At 35.5% G+C, this 16,673-nt stretch overlaps 3 protein-coding genes across 6 annotated transcripts in view; 1 reads left to right on the forward strand and 2 right to left on the reverse strand.

The window, feature by feature from the left end:
- The window catches only part of LOC127520714 (lysine-specific demethylase 2B), a 30,836-nt gene extending 25,511 nt beyond the window's left edge, over nucleotides 1-5,325 (reverse strand). The window contains exons 1-5 of one of the 2 annotated variants that reach the window (XM_051909152.1): nucleotides 5,132-5,325; nucleotides 4,492-4,636; nucleotides 2,091-2,169; nucleotides 1,962-2,008; nucleotides 1,335-1,513 (exon numbers count right to left, since the gene is read on the reverse strand). In XM_051909152.1, coding sequence (XP_051765112.1) covers nucleotides 1,335-1,513; nucleotides 1,962-2,008; nucleotides 2,091-2,169; nucleotides 4,492-4,636; nucleotides 5,132-5,164 — 483 coding nt within the window. In that variant the 5' untranslated portion in view covers nucleotides 5,165-5,325. The remainder of the gene's footprint in view (nucleotides 1-1,334; nucleotides 1,514-1,961; nucleotides 2,009-2,090; nucleotides 2,170-4,491; nucleotides 4,637-5,131) is intronic. The other variant, XM_051909153.1, reaches the window with a different exon arrangement.
- Nucleotides 5,326-8,221: 2,896 nt separating this feature from the next.
- orai1b (ORAI calcium release-activated calcium modulator 1b) lies at nucleotides 8,222-13,235 on the forward strand. The gene is made up of 2 exons (XM_051911433.1): nucleotides 8,222-8,494; nucleotides 10,496-13,235. The coding sequence occupies exons 1-2, from the start codon at nucleotides 8,360-8,362 to the stop codon at nucleotides 11,042-11,044; spliced, it is 684 nt and encodes a 227-aa protein (XP_051767393.1). The 5' UTR covers nucleotides 8,222-8,359; the 3' UTR covers nucleotides 11,045-13,235.
- On the reverse strand, nucleotides 13,128-16,620 carry morn3 (MORN repeat containing 3). 3 transcript variants are annotated; one of them, XM_051911430.1, is made up of 6 exons: nucleotides 16,483-16,620; nucleotides 16,206-16,351; nucleotides 15,516-15,673; nucleotides 15,281-15,440; nucleotides 13,749-13,933; nucleotides 13,128-13,545 (listed from the first exon to the last, which is right to left on the reverse strand). In XM_051911430.1, exons 2-6 carry the CDS (start codon nucleotides 16,348-16,350, stop codon nucleotides 13,456-13,458), a joined length of 738 nt encoding a protein of 245 aa, XP_051767390.1. In that variant the 5' UTR covers nucleotide 16,351; nucleotides 16,483-16,620; the 3' UTR covers nucleotides 13,128-13,455. The 3 variants fall into 3 exon arrangements, with proteins under 3 accessions (XP_051767390.1, XP_051767392.1, XP_051767391.1); XM_051911432.1 differs by lacking the exon at nucleotides 16,206-16,351 and having other exon boundaries at nucleotides 15,281-15,417; nucleotides 16,483-16,598; XM_051911431.1 differs by lacking the exon at nucleotides 16,206-16,351 and having other exon boundaries at nucleotides 16,483-16,598.
- Between the last annotated feature and the right edge of the window lie 53 nt (nucleotides 16,621-16,673).

Consider the following 16,673-nt stretch of genomic DNA (forward strand, 5'->3'; position numbering starts at 1 on the left):
CAAACCCCAAAGAGACACTTTTTTTAAGTTCTTAACTACTAGAGTTTAAAATCCACCTTTCACACTTTATTATTAACATTAACAGTTGCCCTCACATGCCAATTTCAGCAGAACGTGTGCTGAACCCACATTTTCCATTGGCCTATAGGATTCATTTTATATTCATTTTATTTATTAGGCTTTATAATGACAGTGAACGAGTATGAAGCTCAAGAAAGTGATAAATCATAAACGTCCTCCACACGGCTCCGGGGGTTTAATAAAGGCCTTCTGAAGTGAAGCAATGCGTTTGTGTAAAAAAAAAAAAAAAAAAAATCCATATTTAACAAGTTATAAAATAAAATATCTAGCTTTCCACCAGACTGCCTTCCATATTCAACTTACGAAAAAAGCATGACTGACGTCGCCTTTTTTCGTAAATTGAATACGGAAGGTGTAGGATGTAGCATAAGCGTTTTGAACTGCGGAGGCATTACACATTCTTCGTAAGTTGAATATGGAAGGCGGTCTGGCGGAAGCTAGATATTTTACTTTATAACTTGTTAAATATGGATATTTTTCTTACACAAACACATCGCTTCACTTCAGAAGGCCTTTATTAAACCCCCGGAGCCACGTGGAGCACATTTGTAATGGATGGAGACACTTTCTTCAGCTTCAAACTCGTTGGTCCCGTTCACTGCCATTATAAAGCCTGGACGCATCAGGATATTTATTAATATATCTCCAATTTTGTTCATCAGAAAGAAGAAAGTCAAATACACCTAGGATGGCTTGAGGGTGAGTAAATCATGGGGTAATTTTCATTTTAAAGTGAACTAATCCTTTAAAAGAGAGTTAACAGAAAAAAAAAAAAAAATGTTGTATGACTTGATATATTGTAAATAAAATGTCTGTAAGACCAAAAATTGCATAAAGGTATTAAAGTCAATATGAAACGGAAGTTGTAATAGTCTTTTCTTCCCTATTGTGACGTATATATCTGAGTGAAACGGCTTCTCGAGCAGAAATAATGCAGGGCGGGACTTGATTTTGTCTGTCAAAAATTGATTGGATCATTGGATGGTTGTAGTTTGCTACTGGTCAATCTCATGTGAGTGACAGGTTGCCCCATCCTCACACCAGTAATCACATCAGAGAAGAGAAGAGATGTTGTTGCACGAGGGAGGGAAAGTTATTTTGATTAAACGATTACGAGGGCATATGGTGACTTTAACAGTGTCATTTAAAATGGCATCTCCATTTTTAAATTCATGTTTTAAAGCAACTTCACACTGAAAAGTAACTAATCAATGCGAAAGTCTACTCAGTTCAGTTTGTAACTGTTTTCTTACCACCGTAGGTCTCTTGATCAAGTTTTCCAGTTTGGTGTGACTGAACTCCAGGCTGATGACGTTGAACAGCTTGTCACGCTCATCCTCGGGTGTCTCATAGTAGCGGACGAACTGCGCCATGCTCATCTCTGAGCCCTTCTGCGTACTGACGTCCATCACGTCAACAGCCCGTCTACTGCCTGAAAAGTCCATGCAGAATTTTAAAAAAAAAAATCTTTATGTTAAATAAGTAATTTCATGCTAAAGTGAGATCAATTATACTGGTAACAGAATAATGAACCTGATCAAATCAGTATGAAAGGAAAGTTTAGTTCTTTTCTCGGCCCATGTACACATGGCATGGCCTTTATTGAGTTGCAGTGGCATAGTATCACCACCAGAGGACGTAAAGGTTGTTTTAAATCCATAAATGCATATGTAACATTGTCCTGTTCATGCATTATGCAAGGTCTGATTAGACACTGACAATATAAAACAGATCTCAAAATGAAAGTCCCGGACACTGTTAATGTGAACTAAAGATTAACAAGGCATACAATGTTATCAAAACGTCAGTCACCATTAAATCTGTTCATTTTAGATTTGAATGTAAACAAATAGACAAATGTAATGCAATAGTGTACTTACCAACCAGACCCTTGATTTCACTTACAGTAAATTCTGGATCCGGCATTCTGAAGAAGATTAAACAATCCAGATAAGTGATTTGTAATGCAAAAAGTATAGATCTATGTGAAATCAACCCGTTTCTCTTACCTAATTCCCAGTCCATCTTTGGCTTTAAATATGAGTGGGGTTCGGAGTGCCTCTCTTTGAACATATTCATAGGTAAAATCTAGAATGGTATAAAAGGAATGGTTGCTAAAATTAGACTGTTTTAATCAGTCTAACTGGAGAGAATATAACAGTGACAGTGATAATATGAAGTGCACAAATGAATGACAAAATTATTACTTGTAAATAAAGGAATGATACAGGCTACAAAAGCAGTCAAGACTTTGGACACATCTACTCATTTTTTTATTATGAGTTATTATGAGTAACTATGAAACAACTCAAATACAGCAGATTGGAAATTACATAGTGACCAAATAATGTTAAAACAACTGAAAACTGTCTTATACCTCTCATATATATTATATATATATATATATATATATATATATATATATATATATATATACACACACACACACACACAGCTCAGTGAATTCAAGCGTGGTACAGTGATACCACCTGTGCAATAAGTCCATTCATGAAATTTCCTCACTACTAAATATTCCACGGTCAACTGTTAGTGGTACCAGAACAAAGTGGAAGCAATTGGGAACAACAGCAACTCAGCCATGAAGTGGTAGGCCACGTAAAATCACAGAGCGGGGTCAGAGCATGCTGAGGCGCACAGTCCGCAGAAGTCGCCAATTTTCTGCAGAGTCAATAGCTACAGACCTCCAAACTTCATGTGGCCTTCAGATTAGCTCAAGAACAGTGCGTAGAGAGCTTCATGGAATGGGTTTCCATGGCCGAGCAGCTGCATCCAAGCCTTACATCACCAAGTGCAATGCAAAGCGTCAGATGCAGTGGTGTAAAGCACGCCGCCACTGGACTCTAGAGCAGTGGAGACGTGTTCTCTGGAGTGACGAATCACGCTTCTCTGTCTGGCAATCCGATGGACGAGTCTGGGTTTGGTGGTTGCCAGGAGAATGGTACTTGCCTGACAGCATTGTGCCAAGTGTAAAGTTTGGTGGAGGGGGGATTATGGTGTGGGGTTGTTTTTCAGGGGTTGGGCTTGGCCCCTTAGTTCCAGTGAAAGGAACTCTTAATGCTTCAGCATACCAAGACATTTTGGACAATTTCATGCTCCCAACTTTGTGGGAACAGTTTGGGGATGGCCCCTTCCTGTTCCAACATGACTGCGCCCCAGTGCACAAAGCAAGGTCCATAAAGACATGAATGAGCGAGTTTGGTGTGGAGGAACTTGACTGGCCTGGACAGAGTCCTGACCTCAACCCGATAGAACACCTTTGGGATGAATTACAGCGGAGACTGCGAGCCAGGCCTTCTCGCTAACACCACTGCCTGACCTCACAAATGCGCTTCTAGAAGAATGGTCAAAAATTCCCATAAACACACTCCTAAACCTGGTGGACAGCCTTCCCAGAAGAGTTGAAGCTGTTATAGCTGCAAAAGGTGGGCCAACTCCATATTAAACCCTACGGATTAAGAATGGGATGTCATTAAAGTTCATGTGCACGTAAAGGCAAGGCGTCCCAAAACTTTTGGCAATATAGTGTACATATACATACATACACACACACACACACACACACACACACATATACATATATTATATATAAACACTTTTTTTTTTCTTCAGTAAAACTCATCCATTAAAAAAATGTTTAGTAATCATTAAGTAAAAAAAGGCACAATTTATATTTGTTGGCCAGTTTAATTTCAAGCATTGATGATGGTATTTGACATAAGAGATATTTACATATATTCCACAAGACAAACAGAATTTAAACCAATTATCCTGTTCAAAAGTGTACATATGCTTCGTTCTTAATATCATCCATTTTTAAGGGTTTTTTTTTTTTTTATTAAAAAAATAAAGCAGTCCCCAAATTATGTCAACTCTGTCACCATTAACTATTTAAAGCAATAAATAATAATAATAATAATAATTACTATTAAAGTTAATATCAATATTGTTTAAATGTGGACTCTGTCAATCATTAGCTAAAATAATAATAATAATAATAAATAATAATAATAATTATTATTATATTATTATTATATTATATTATATTAACAATAAAATATTTTTTTAAATAATATTTTAAACATGCTTATTTTCAACTAAAATAAAAACATTTTTAAAAAATATTATAATGTTAATTATTGGGTATTTGCACCTGGCTGCAAATTTTTACAAACGTTTATATACAATAAAAAAATACTTTTTTTCAAAATGTGTATATTTGTTAATATGGCAAGGAGAAGCAGACCATTGTGTAAACTTATAAGCACAACCATAAGTAGCTACAACTTTTATTTGCAGCCAGGTGCAGGTGCCCACAGAAGAATCAAAAACCCAATAATTAAGATTATAATAAATATTATTTGCAACAATAAAAAGTAGAAAAACACTTACCTTTTCCCTCCATATGCTGAACAAATTCACTGTTGTATAAACTGCTCTCAAGTTTGTCCTCCACGCTGAAGCCTCTGATGTTTGTGATTTCCTCCACATCTGACAAGTCCTCGTTCTCATCGTACATTCTTCTGCAGATGGACCGCTGGACGAAATGAACATATGATGAAGATGAAGACAACCTGTCTCATTCTGTGATCGGATATGAGATATATCACGCTGTGCTGGGATGTTATATCAATCCACAAACGTCAGATTCCATGATTAACACCCAGGCCTTAATCTTCGACCATCTTACAGCTATTATGTAATTAATACATGTCAAATCAGCGTGAACGAGTTAAACTTCCCGATGAACATTAGACACGAGGTTTGTAGGGCAACAATGTGCCCTGTTTCGCACGAGCGTCTCTATATGGAGCATCTTGCTCTTTTTGTAATTTTTTCGAAACATGTGTCCTTTCCTGTTTACCATTACACCGTTATTGCATTTAACCTATTAATGTGGCGTATGTCGCTCTAGAGTCTCGAATTTCAGTGATTCGCCAAGATTCAGGCCACTAAACACAATGCATATCGATGTAAGACTGAAATTCCCGATTTAAAACGTGTCTTTGAGAGGACAGCTTCAACTACACACCAGTTTGCGTCCGGATTCCGCACACGCCTCCATGTCCGAGCCTTTCGTCCGTGTTAATTCCCTCGGCGCTTTATTTGGACCATATTTAACGCGTAAAGTTGTGCAGACTTTGATTGCTTGTATAGAAAACTAAAGTAGGAACCATTTTTGTGTAGTGCACCGTGACGTCACGGTCAACAGAATCAAAACATTGCAGAAACGTCACGCGGATCGTGTTTATGAGGGGTCAAAACAATATCCGATTTTTTTCTGACTACTTATCAGAATGGGTTTTTTATTTTTATTTTTCTAATCACGCAGAAATTGTTTTTGGAGGGAGCCAGAATTCATCTTTCTTTCTTCTGTTTGGCACGCGCGCTCCTGCACGCACGCACACGCTGCAGCTGCTAAGCTCGTGCTTCAGCAACAAGACTACAAACACTCTACTACTGCAACAATTACTGAACATTTACTACCGTTTTCCCCTTTTCACGTTATAGCGTCGGTTACAATAGAAATACATATGGATTATCGAATTGGTCATTAGCCTATATGAAAGAGTTATATTTTTGGTTATATTTAATATATTTTTATTTTTTCTAGTTAACATAGCCTAATGCATTATAAAAAACCTAAGGTTGTCCCCAAATTATGTGACAACTTTGTCACTATTAACTATTTAAACAAGTAGTCCTGTCAAATGATTAATCACATCTAACATAAAAGTTTGTAAATATATATTTGTATGTATATAAATGTATAAATGTGTGTGTGTATACACACACACACACACACACACACACATATATATAGGTTATATATATATATATATATATATATATATATATATATATATATATATAGGTTATATACAGGGTTGGGGAGTAACGGAATACATGTAACGGCGTTATGTAATCAGGATACAAAAAACGTCAAAAAACGTAGTAATCAGATTACAGTAACATTTTGAAAAGGGGGAATACTATCAGGATTACAATGGTTTCATTTAAAACTAAATAAATCATTATTTTGCCATAATAACACATATTAAGCGCTGCTTGATTATACAGTAGTTCCTGGTTCTGTTGCCAGTGATGACTCACGTGAGCCACCCGCTGGTGCATGCGCAAATAACACCCTTCTACAATCTCCTCAGACGCAGATTGGATCACTGCTGCTAGTTGAAACGATGCTGCCCGCGGGGGAAAACGCTTTCAATTCATGGAAATTTGGCTGCTATTTTGTTTTCAAAGAAGAAAATGCAAACGACATGGTACAGTGCAAACTCTGCCTTCCAACTACGAAAACACTTTCTTTATCAAAGGACTAAAAAATAATCTGTAATACCATACTGTAGCCACTAGATGTCTGAATAGCCCTTTACACACACACACACACACACACACACACACACACACACACACACACACACATATATATATATATATATATATATATATATTTATATTTAGGGCTGTGTTGTGGAAATGAGACATGATTGCTTAGTTTTAATAGTTTTTAAAAGTAACCAAAATGCTAAACATTAAAATTAAAGCAGAACAAACATGAACAGAAATGTGTTATCCGAGCTTGTTCAATTTGGTTATGATCTGATGTCACTTTTATATTTTTAAGCTATAAACAACAACGATAATAATATTGCAATAGATCATTTATCAGATTTTTAAAATATTTTTATTGTTGAGACCCATTCAAAAGTATGGAACGTGTAAAATTTAAAAACTTAAAATTTAATTTAAGAATGCAATTTTTTTACATTAAAAAATTTCTTCTTTCTTTCTTTCTTTTTTTTATATATGTGACCTTGAAGTAATCCAAAAGTAATCAGATTTATTTACTATTGTATTTGTAATTTGCTAATTTGTTTCTTTGCTCTTTTTATATAGCCTAACAAAAATAACTTATACAATTATAAAATGTATCATATTATGGCCATATTACCCACCCCTTGCCCACCCGTACATACCAGCTGATATACCATGTAGTCGTAGTCTTGATTTTGGTGGTCAATCTGCATTTGAAAGTTTGAAAGGGTTTTAAAACTAGCTAAACAAGTAAAATGACTCAAAATCAAGTAATTTTAGCATGTCAAAGTCAACTTTAATCATATAAAATGTAATCCCAACAGCAAAATTGTGGCCAGTGAAAATGCTGAACTTTGGGAAACCACTAGCCACAGTGGCTGGTGAGCAAAAAAGTTAATGTCAAGCCCTGGTTATATATATATATATACACACACACACAAACACACACATATATATATATATATATATAGGTCACACATTTATATATTTATATATATGTGTATATATATATACAAACACATATATATACACACACACACACACACATGTAGGTTATATACACTATATATATATATATATATATATATATATATATACACACACAGGCCAATATATATACACACAAACTTTTGTTAGATGTGATTAATCATGATTATGCGATTAATCGATTTGATAGTACTAATTTTAAGTAATGAATAATAACGATAATGTTATTATTATTATTATTATTATTTTCTAATTACTTAAAAAAGTTAATGGTGACAGAGTTGACATAATTTGGGGACAAGGGTATTTTTTAATAAAGCATAATGTTAACTAAAATAAAAAAATATTTTTAAAATATTTTTATAAAATGTTTGTTTTTATCAATATGTGCATATTTGCTAATATAGCAAGGAGAAACATGCCAAAAATGCATCCTCCTGACAAATAATATACAAAACATAAAAACTAACATTTTGCTAAAGTGTACATAAAACTTAGGCGTAAGCTATTAATAGTTAGTCATTTTATACATATGAATAAGAGGGACACAAATTCTTAGAATGAGCCATTTGCATTTTTTTACAATAATAATAATAGGCCTAATACATATTATCATTACTACTATTATTATTTTAAAAACATATTCAATTCGAGATATTCACCAACAAAATCGAGTCTGATATGTTCAGACACCAGTAAGAGAAATAATAGCTTAATGTGTTTTGAATGTTGAGCTATTATTATGTTTATCGTTCAGTTTAATGGATCCTAATCAAGTATCGGCGTTGTCGCGGAGGCTTGTGGGTAATGCCTTCACGATGCATCCACTCCAGTTTCGCTTGAACAAGTCAGCTGGCTGTCTCACGCGCAGCGCAAGATATTCACCATTAACCAAGCGCAATGTTTCGGTTCAGCTGAATCTCTCTGATAGTTTCTCATGATCTCTGCTCGGATGAACATGAGTCGGAGCGAACATTCGTTGCAGGCTCTGTCCTGGAGAAAGCTTTATCTGAGCAGAGCCAAACTCAAAGCGTCCAGCCGCACGTCTGCTCTTTTATCCGGTTTCGCAATGGTGAGTTGCTTTTCGTGTCTGTTGTTTATTTAGTGTAGTCGGTGTTCAGTTTGCACTGACAGTATAAACACTGAGTAGTTAAAGAGAAAAACGGGTATCTCATAATGTTGTGTAAGTTAAAGCGAAAGATTTTTGCTTCAAATGCCACGTGACTCGAGTCTTTGGCGCATCTGCAATAACAAACTGTCAGCCACAGTTGTTTAGCTTATGCTAATGCTCAGCTAGAGACTGTACATGTATGCATGGCTGCAGTTTGCACTTAGTGAAGTTGTTTTTAAAGAGCATCACGAGAAGCATAACATCGGATAATACCCGGATGCAGCAAGGAAAAAAAAAAATCTTAAGAACTTTTACTGCAGTGCACTTTAATTCAGTGCCAAACCGATGCTTAAGAAATCTTACAATTTTACTTGCACATGTCCAACTTTAAATGAACACGAGATCATCATTAGAATGTTCATAACACCTAAATGCACTATTTTTTCTGTTTTTGTAATTATTTATAACAGTATGTCTATTAGAACTTTACATTATCACTCATAGATAGATAGATGGATGGATAGACCGATAGATAGATACGTTTAAAAAAAAAACATTACTGCTATGTCCTGAGAAGGAAGTTCAATTTTAATGACATATTTTTTTATAACTATAAAAAACTATATATATTACACATACACACACAAATATGGAAATGCATTTATTTATGTATTATTTATTAATTTATTACTTATTATTAATTTATTATTTATAAATTATAAAAATTCTATAATTCTCTCCATTTTATATATATATATATATATATATATATATATATATATATATTATACAGAAATGGATTGGTATTTAGCTTCTATTTATAGCTAGCAACATTTAATATATCAATATTAATTATTATTTAATAACATAAAAAGATGGTTATTTTGTCAGCACAGTGAGATTTTCTGTCTAATGGTGTTGAAAATTTTATTTATGGATTAGAAAATCAGTTCAAAACCATCCTCAATTCATTCATTCATCAATGTGAATGCTATTCCTTAAAGGGGTCCTTGATTATGATTTCAAATTTTTTTGTTGTTGTTGTTGTTTTTTAAATTTTTTTAAATTAGTTAGTGTGTAATGGGGCATAAACAACTTCTGCAAAGTTAGGACACTCAAGGCAATGCAAAGAGAGATATTTTCTTTTACAGAAATCGCTTTTTAAGGACTACAACAAATGGCTGGTAGGGACCACAATGAGTTTCTTCCCGGGTTGGTGACATCACAAACCCTAAAATTTACATAAACCCTGCTTCTGGGAACACGCAACAAAGGGGGCGAGGTCATGTTGGGCTGCTTTAGAGAAGAGGAAGAGTTGTTGTAGTAGAGTGTTGTTGCCATGCTGTCATTTTACGGCGGACTGCTTCACAAACAAGGGTCAATTCAGTGCTGGATTTGCACAAAAGATTAACATGACAGCAAATCCTAGTTGATGAGCTGAATCAACTCCACAGCAACTACATACATTTATCCACTAACCATTCAGAATCATCCAGTTGCATTCTAAAAGTTGTAACTTCTTCCTGAGTCTCTCCATCAGTGTCCGACTCCGGTTTGAACAATGTAAGGCTGAACACCGTTACTGACAGTCCTCATTTTGGCTGCGTGAGATTCTCCAGCTTTGTTGTTGTTGAGCAACCGAAGGGCGAGCTGTTAATGCTCCACCCTCTTCTGGAAAGCGGGCCAGGAGCAGCAGCTCATTTGCATTTAAAGGGACACACGCAAAAACAGCGTGTTTTTGCTCACACCCAAATAGGGGCAAATTTGACAAGCTATAATAAATAATCTGTGGGGTATTTTGAGCTGAAACTTCACAGACACATTCTGGGGACACCAGGGACTTATATTACATCTTGTGAAAAGGGGCATAATAGGTCCCCTTTAATATAGTAACTTAGATTAACAATTTTTGTTGGGTTCAAATGCCTACTGTATTTTTCCTGTTTTACTTTCATTCAACAGGTGGCCATGGTGGAAGTTCAGCTTGACAGCAATCACGACTATCCACCAGGACTGCTCATCGCTTTCAGCGCTTGCACCACTGTGTTGGTGGCCGTCCACCTGTTCGCCCTCATGGTGAGCACCTGCATCCTGCCGAACATCGAAGCGGTCAGCAACGTGCACAACCTTAACTCGGTGAAGGAGTCTCCTCACGAGAGAATGCATCGCCACATCGAGCTGGCCTGGGCGTTTTCCACAGTCATTGGAACGTTGCTCTTCCTGGCCGAGGTGGTCCTGCTGTGCTGGGTCAAGTTTTTACCCATTAAGCCAAAGGATCAGAAAAACGGTACTATATCCGCCGGGGTGGCCGCTGCAATCACATCTACCTCCATCATGGTGCCTTTCGGCTTGATTTTTATCGTCTTCGCTGTGCATTTCTACCGCTCGCTGGTCAGCCACAAGACCGACAGGCAGTTTCAAGAGTTAGAAGAGTTGGAGGACTTACAGAATGAACTGGACCATAGAGGGGAGGCGTCTACCTTACAGTCTCCCGGTTCCCTTTACCCCTAGTTTTGAGCTTCTGTTAATGTTTTAGATTTGTCAAGTGTTGCAACACATCGTGATTTTGACCATGGTATTGATCTTTGTTGCATGTGGACACCAAAGCGTCCAGTTTTATATGTGTTGAGGATTTGTACACCGTTTCTGCTAGATTTAATGATAACAGACTCTGATAACTGTGAAAGCATGAACTACATGTTTTATGGATATTTTGTTTTAAAGTGCCACTATTATGCTATTTTAAAGATACCTAATTTTAGGTCTACTACAACAGTTTACATGCATCCAGGGTTGTCAAAAGTACCGACTTTGTTACCAAGTCGGATCTGAAACTTTAAAAATGTGACGATACCAGCAGTTCCCACTAGCATTTTGAGCGCTGTTGAGCGGATTCTTAAACACCTATGATTGGCCATTGTGTTCACGCACTCAACAGATACATCTTTGATTAGCTACAATGATGGCTATTGTAAATAGACACCTTTTGACGCTCTTCTCCGAGCGCTTACACAGATACACACGGGAGCAGGATCCTAATATATCTGCTGATAGATGGATCTGCTGATATACGCCTGCTTTCAAAAGCTCCTGTGTGTCTGTGTAAGCGCTCTGTGAAGACTGTCGAATATGTCTATTTACAACATTTTTTGAAGCGTTGATCATTGTAGCCAATCACAGACATTTCTGTTGATCGTGTGAACACAATGGCTAATCAGAGATGTTTAAGAATCCGCTCAAAATGCTAGAGAGAAATGCTGGTATCATTACATTTTTAAAATTTCAGTAGACTTGGTACTGAAGTCAGTACTTTTGATAACCCTAATTAAAGGTAAAAACAAATCCAGGGTACACTGCAGCTTCAGCTCTTTTCTCACAGTGTCTGAAACGGTTTGATAAAGGATTCTGTCTCTTTAAACCCCTCCTTTCCCAGAGCCTGATTGGTCAGGTGGCCCAGTCTGTTGTGATTAGTCTAGTGCTTACAGCGTGTGTCAGAAAAACGAAATGGGCATTACCATAATCTGAATTTCGTATACAGAGTGATACGAACAGTAAGAATTGTGTTGGTTTTACCGTAATAGATTTGCTTTTGCAGCGCAGAAAACAATGTCTTCTCAACATGTTGACAACACAAACCAAACTCTACAGGCCTCAGCTACAACTAGACGAATCAAAGTAGATGTTATTCGTGGGAAATAAACCATAGGCTGGCATTATGCTAATTTGTTACAAACCTAAGCAAGTTTGTGCAGGTTCAGAAACGGTTCTTTCTTTTGGAAGAAAATAACTCCATCGTGCACTTTGATCTTTGAAACTTTGCAGACCTTTTACATTCACAAACAGCTATATTACACATTACTTGAATGGTTATATCCGAAAAAGCATAAAAGAGGCACTTTAATTTTTTCTTCTACTTAATTCGCCACAGGGAAAATCCTTTATTTCAGTATGGCAGCTGTGCCAATTTTGTTACTTGCAAGGTTTTTATTTTCACACAAGGCAAGCTACATTCTTACAGACATGAGTGTATATTACAAAAGTAGTTTTTTAACACTGATCAGAGGCTGTATTAGAAGCTATCGCAGTGCAGGGGACACTTTTAAGCCCACTTGACCAAATAATTTTGATGCGTTCTGAATCAGGACTTCGCTGTTGAACAGCTGAATCAAAACCAAAAACATAGTCTTATTCATACTGCATTGTTTTCTTAAATAAAGCCCCCTGCATGAGCAGCACATCTTTAGTAGAAACAAAGGCACTTTATCAACATGTTTGTCTGACCTTTTTTGGTAGTATTTGAAACGGCTTCCTATTAAAGGGGCCTCTGTTCATTCTGAGGTTTGGACGCCAGTACTTAGAGCTGTCATGGCTGAAGAACTGGCAGGATTGTACGATTATGCTAGCAAACGCATTTTAAACAGTGTTCATTAAGCAGAGGACCGTTTAAGCATATAGTTGCATCGGTAGCATTGACAAAAATTATCAAAATGGCACATGTCGGCGTTTAATTAACATGTTGTTTTGCCAAATTGAAATACAATGATTTTTTTCTAAAGTATGTGAAATAAAATTCATGTTGTGGAAACAGCTCGTGTAAAGGTTCAGAAGCTCTTTTTATTAGTGCACAGCTTGTGCTAGAATTTGAAAACCCACATTTTTGTACATTTTGTTTAAAGTCTTAATTAAATCAACTTCAACCAAACACCTTTTTGTGCTCTTTTACATCATGTATGACATGGATTTCTTGCCAAAATGAACATCAAGAGCATTTTGTCCAATACTCCTAGCATAATGTACCAACAGCATTTTTTGTATTGTGTTTTTATTATGACTGAGGGGTTGATAAAAAAAAAAAATGTCACCGCTTTCCTTACACAAGTCTGCCTTTCTTGAGTTCAAGTTATTGTCAAGGTACATATTGCCTAGCAACCATATGACTTGGAATCTGTAGATTCCTCAGTGAAATAAGCTTGTGCCTCCATCAGTACAGCCTGTGAATCCTGTAGGCAAACCTTTGGACATAAAACCAGAGTTGTAATTTACAACGTTTCAGAATCTGCACTAGGTATTAAACCATGTAAATAGACAAAACATTTTGAGCTGTTTGCTGTTACAATGTCCAGAACCTTTGACCGAAAGCTTGTATTTGCTTCATGCATTACTGTTAAAATGGAAATTATGCAAATTAGGGAAAACAATGTCGTTAATCATTTACCTTGGGAATTGGATACACTGTTGGCCTAACTGCTGCTTCTCTCCCAAAATCAGACACGGTTCCACACTTAGCAACACCGTCAACCCAAAAGCCTTCGTACAGCTGACCTCTGTCCAGGTAGAGGAACTTGCCGTGTCCGTTTTTCTGTCCATCGCTCCAGGTGCCCACAAAGCGGTTTCCACTAGCTTTACAAAAAAGTTAAAAATGTCTGGTCTGTTATTCACAGCTCAAAAAAATGTAGTTAAATTTTGCAAGAAAATTATGTCCTATTTTTGGGACCATTAAGATCATTAAGATCAAGTGCTGTTAAATCGATTAATCACATCTATATATATATATATATATATATATTTACTGTGTGTGTGTATGTATATATATATATATATATATATATATATATATAACATATTATTATCATTTATATATAATACGCTTATTTAGATAAAATAAAATGTAATGTTAAATAAAATATTTTCATATATTATATAAAAGATACATTATATATACAGTGTGTATATATATATATATATATATATATATATATATATATATTTGGGTCATTGATGAATAAGGTTTTTAAAAGTGTAAAAAAAAACAATGGAGATATAATTAATTTTGTTAAATTAATATAAATTAATAATTAATATTAAGTGTTAACAATGAGATTATGTGGTTTTTATAATCAATTAACACTGCTTTTGTCATTTTTTACAAGACGGACAAAGTTTGTCACCAAAAAAGTCATTCGGTTTAACCAAAATTTTGGTTTTACCGAATGATGATATTTTCAAACAATGCTAACAGGCTGATATCTATCTAGCTAGCAAAATTTTAATACCATTTTGGCCTTTGTTAATATATGATGTTATAAAATCATGCCAGAATAAAAAATGTATACATTTATTACATTTTTAGATATTTTAATTACAAATGAAATGGCTGTATTGGCCTTTGGACGGTTAAACCGAATGACCTTTTGACACTTCAAAATCTTTAAAATACCTTTATATGTAGCAAAATATAATTAAAACCTTTTGGATTCAATAAAAGAGATAGTTGTACTACCTTACATACTTTGGATGTCATATCTTTGATTTTTTTTATTATTAAGGCCTTTGGACAAAAAAAAATGATGCTTCACGTCATTGACCCATTTACAAACTTTTATGTTAGATGCGATTAATCTTTTAAAGAAAACATATATAATACAACATTTTATTATCATCATTTCTGTATAATACACTTATTTAAATAAAATAAAATATTTTCATTCATTATTTATGATCTAAAAGAGTAGTGTTTGTGGTATTGATTTTATACTAATTTAGATTTTTACTCTAATTATTCTATGCAATGAATGTGCGCTTAATTGTCATATATAATGTTATAATGCAATAATGTTAATGGTTCTTTCTGCAAAATATTTTTGACTTTGATTTATTTATTTTAATTTTGGGTCAAATGTGAGTGAGCTGGACATGTCTTTGTGAGATCCACCAAGCTGGCTCATTTCGAACAGTTTAAATCCATACCTAGCAGAAGCAAACCCTGTCCATGACGTTTGTCCTTCAGCCATTCTCCCTCATACAGCTCCCCGTTCTCATACTGCATCCGTCCCCATCCACTTCTCTGATCTTCACTCCACTGGCCCTCATAGAAAGCAGACGGGCTGTAGAAATATGTTCCAGCACCCTTTAAATGAAATGCAAGAACATTTATATGTGGAAAATATGGATCATATAATGGCAAACAGTGTTTTATACTTACTTCCTTCTTGTCATTTCGCCAAGAACCGACAAACACCCTCACATACTCTTTCGTTTCAGGGTCAGTCTTGCTCAGGGTCCCAAACCCTTCTCGCTTTCCACACCTCCACTCCCCATCATAGATCATTCCTGTTTTCTTCCAAACCTGTGTTCCTTTTCCTTATCAGAGTAAAAGCAATGTACAGGAACACTTTGTTAATGGGAGGAAAATGAACTCTCATTCTGCCAAGTCGGGCTTTAATAAGATTGCAGTGTTTCCTAGAAACACGTAATGTAATATGCAGAACACATCTAAACAAAGTAAATTAAATTAAGGCTTGTCCATTAAAACTGCTAGCATGAAAGGTTTCTTATTGATCTTCAAGGCCTGCAATGTTTAAAACATGCCATTAAATATTCAATCCTTTAAAGGGATAGTTCACACAAAAATTAAAATTCTGTCATCATTTACTCACCCTTCAGTTGTTCCAAACCTGTATTAATTTATGTTGGTTGATGGACCCCATTGACTTCCATAGTATTTTCTATAAGTCAATGGGGACCAGCAACTGTTTGGTTACCAACATTCTTCAAAATATCATCCATCATGTTCAACAAAAGAAGGAACTTCATGCAGGTTTAGAACAACTTGAGGGTGAGCAACTGATGACAAAATTTTCATTTTTGGGTGAACTATCCCTTTAAGTATTACCATGTTTCTTATTATCCATCCAGTCGCCCGTGTACTGATCTCCATTGACAGAATACACAGTATGATGCGGTCCGCATTTTTGCGCCTTTCTGTCCCAAAGTTTTACAAGTGGTTCTGTAGTCTGTGGTCTTTTCAAGTAAGGCATACTGCACATGAAAACATTATTACTATTAGATTATTATTATCTAGAACATGGTACCACTATAGTACTTTTTGTAGGTATTTTTTATAGATGAATACGGTAATCATAAAGTACCAGTATCTGATAAGACCTTACCTGTGACCAACTTCTCTTAAACCAACCACATATGTGAGATAAACAATTATATTAAACTTTAATTATCAAACTGGTCGATCTCGTCTAGACCTCTCTCAAAGGAATTCGTGTACGGTAACCTAGCAACAAGCCTTGACTAATATTTATATTCGCTCACGCTCCCAGACATTAGGTGGCGATGAATCTTACAC

Source organism: Ctenopharyngodon idella, chromosome 10 (assembly GCF_019924925.1).
Source record: "Ctenopharyngodon idella isolate HZGC_01 chromosome 10, HZGC01, whole genome shotgun sequence".
Lineage (NCBI taxonomy): Eukaryota > Metazoa > Chordata > Actinopteri > Cypriniformes > Xenocyprididae > Ctenopharyngodon > Ctenopharyngodon idella.

Bases quoted from the DNA above. Each gene is read 5' to 3' on its own strand.
- orai1b (XM_051911433.1), top strand. From the start codon at position 8,360: ATGATCTCTGCTCGGATGAACATGAGTCGGAGCGAACATTCGTTGCAG. The intron at 8,495-10,495 runs GTGAGTTGCTTT...TTCATTCAACAG, and splicing joins TTTTATCCGGTTTCGCAATG to GTGGCCATGGTGGAAGTTCA.
- morn3 (XM_051911430.1), bottom strand. From the start codon at position 16,350: ATGCCTTACTTGAAAAGACCACAGACTACAGAACCACTTGTAAAACTT. The intron at 15,441-15,515 runs GTAAGTATAAAA...TTTCATTTAAAG, and splicing joins GGCGAAATGACAAGAAGGAA to GGTGCTGGAACATATTTCTA. The intron at 13,546-13,748 runs GTAAATGATTAA...TTATGTCCAAAG, and splicing joins CAGTGTATCCAATTCCCAAG to GTTTGCCTACAGGATTCACA.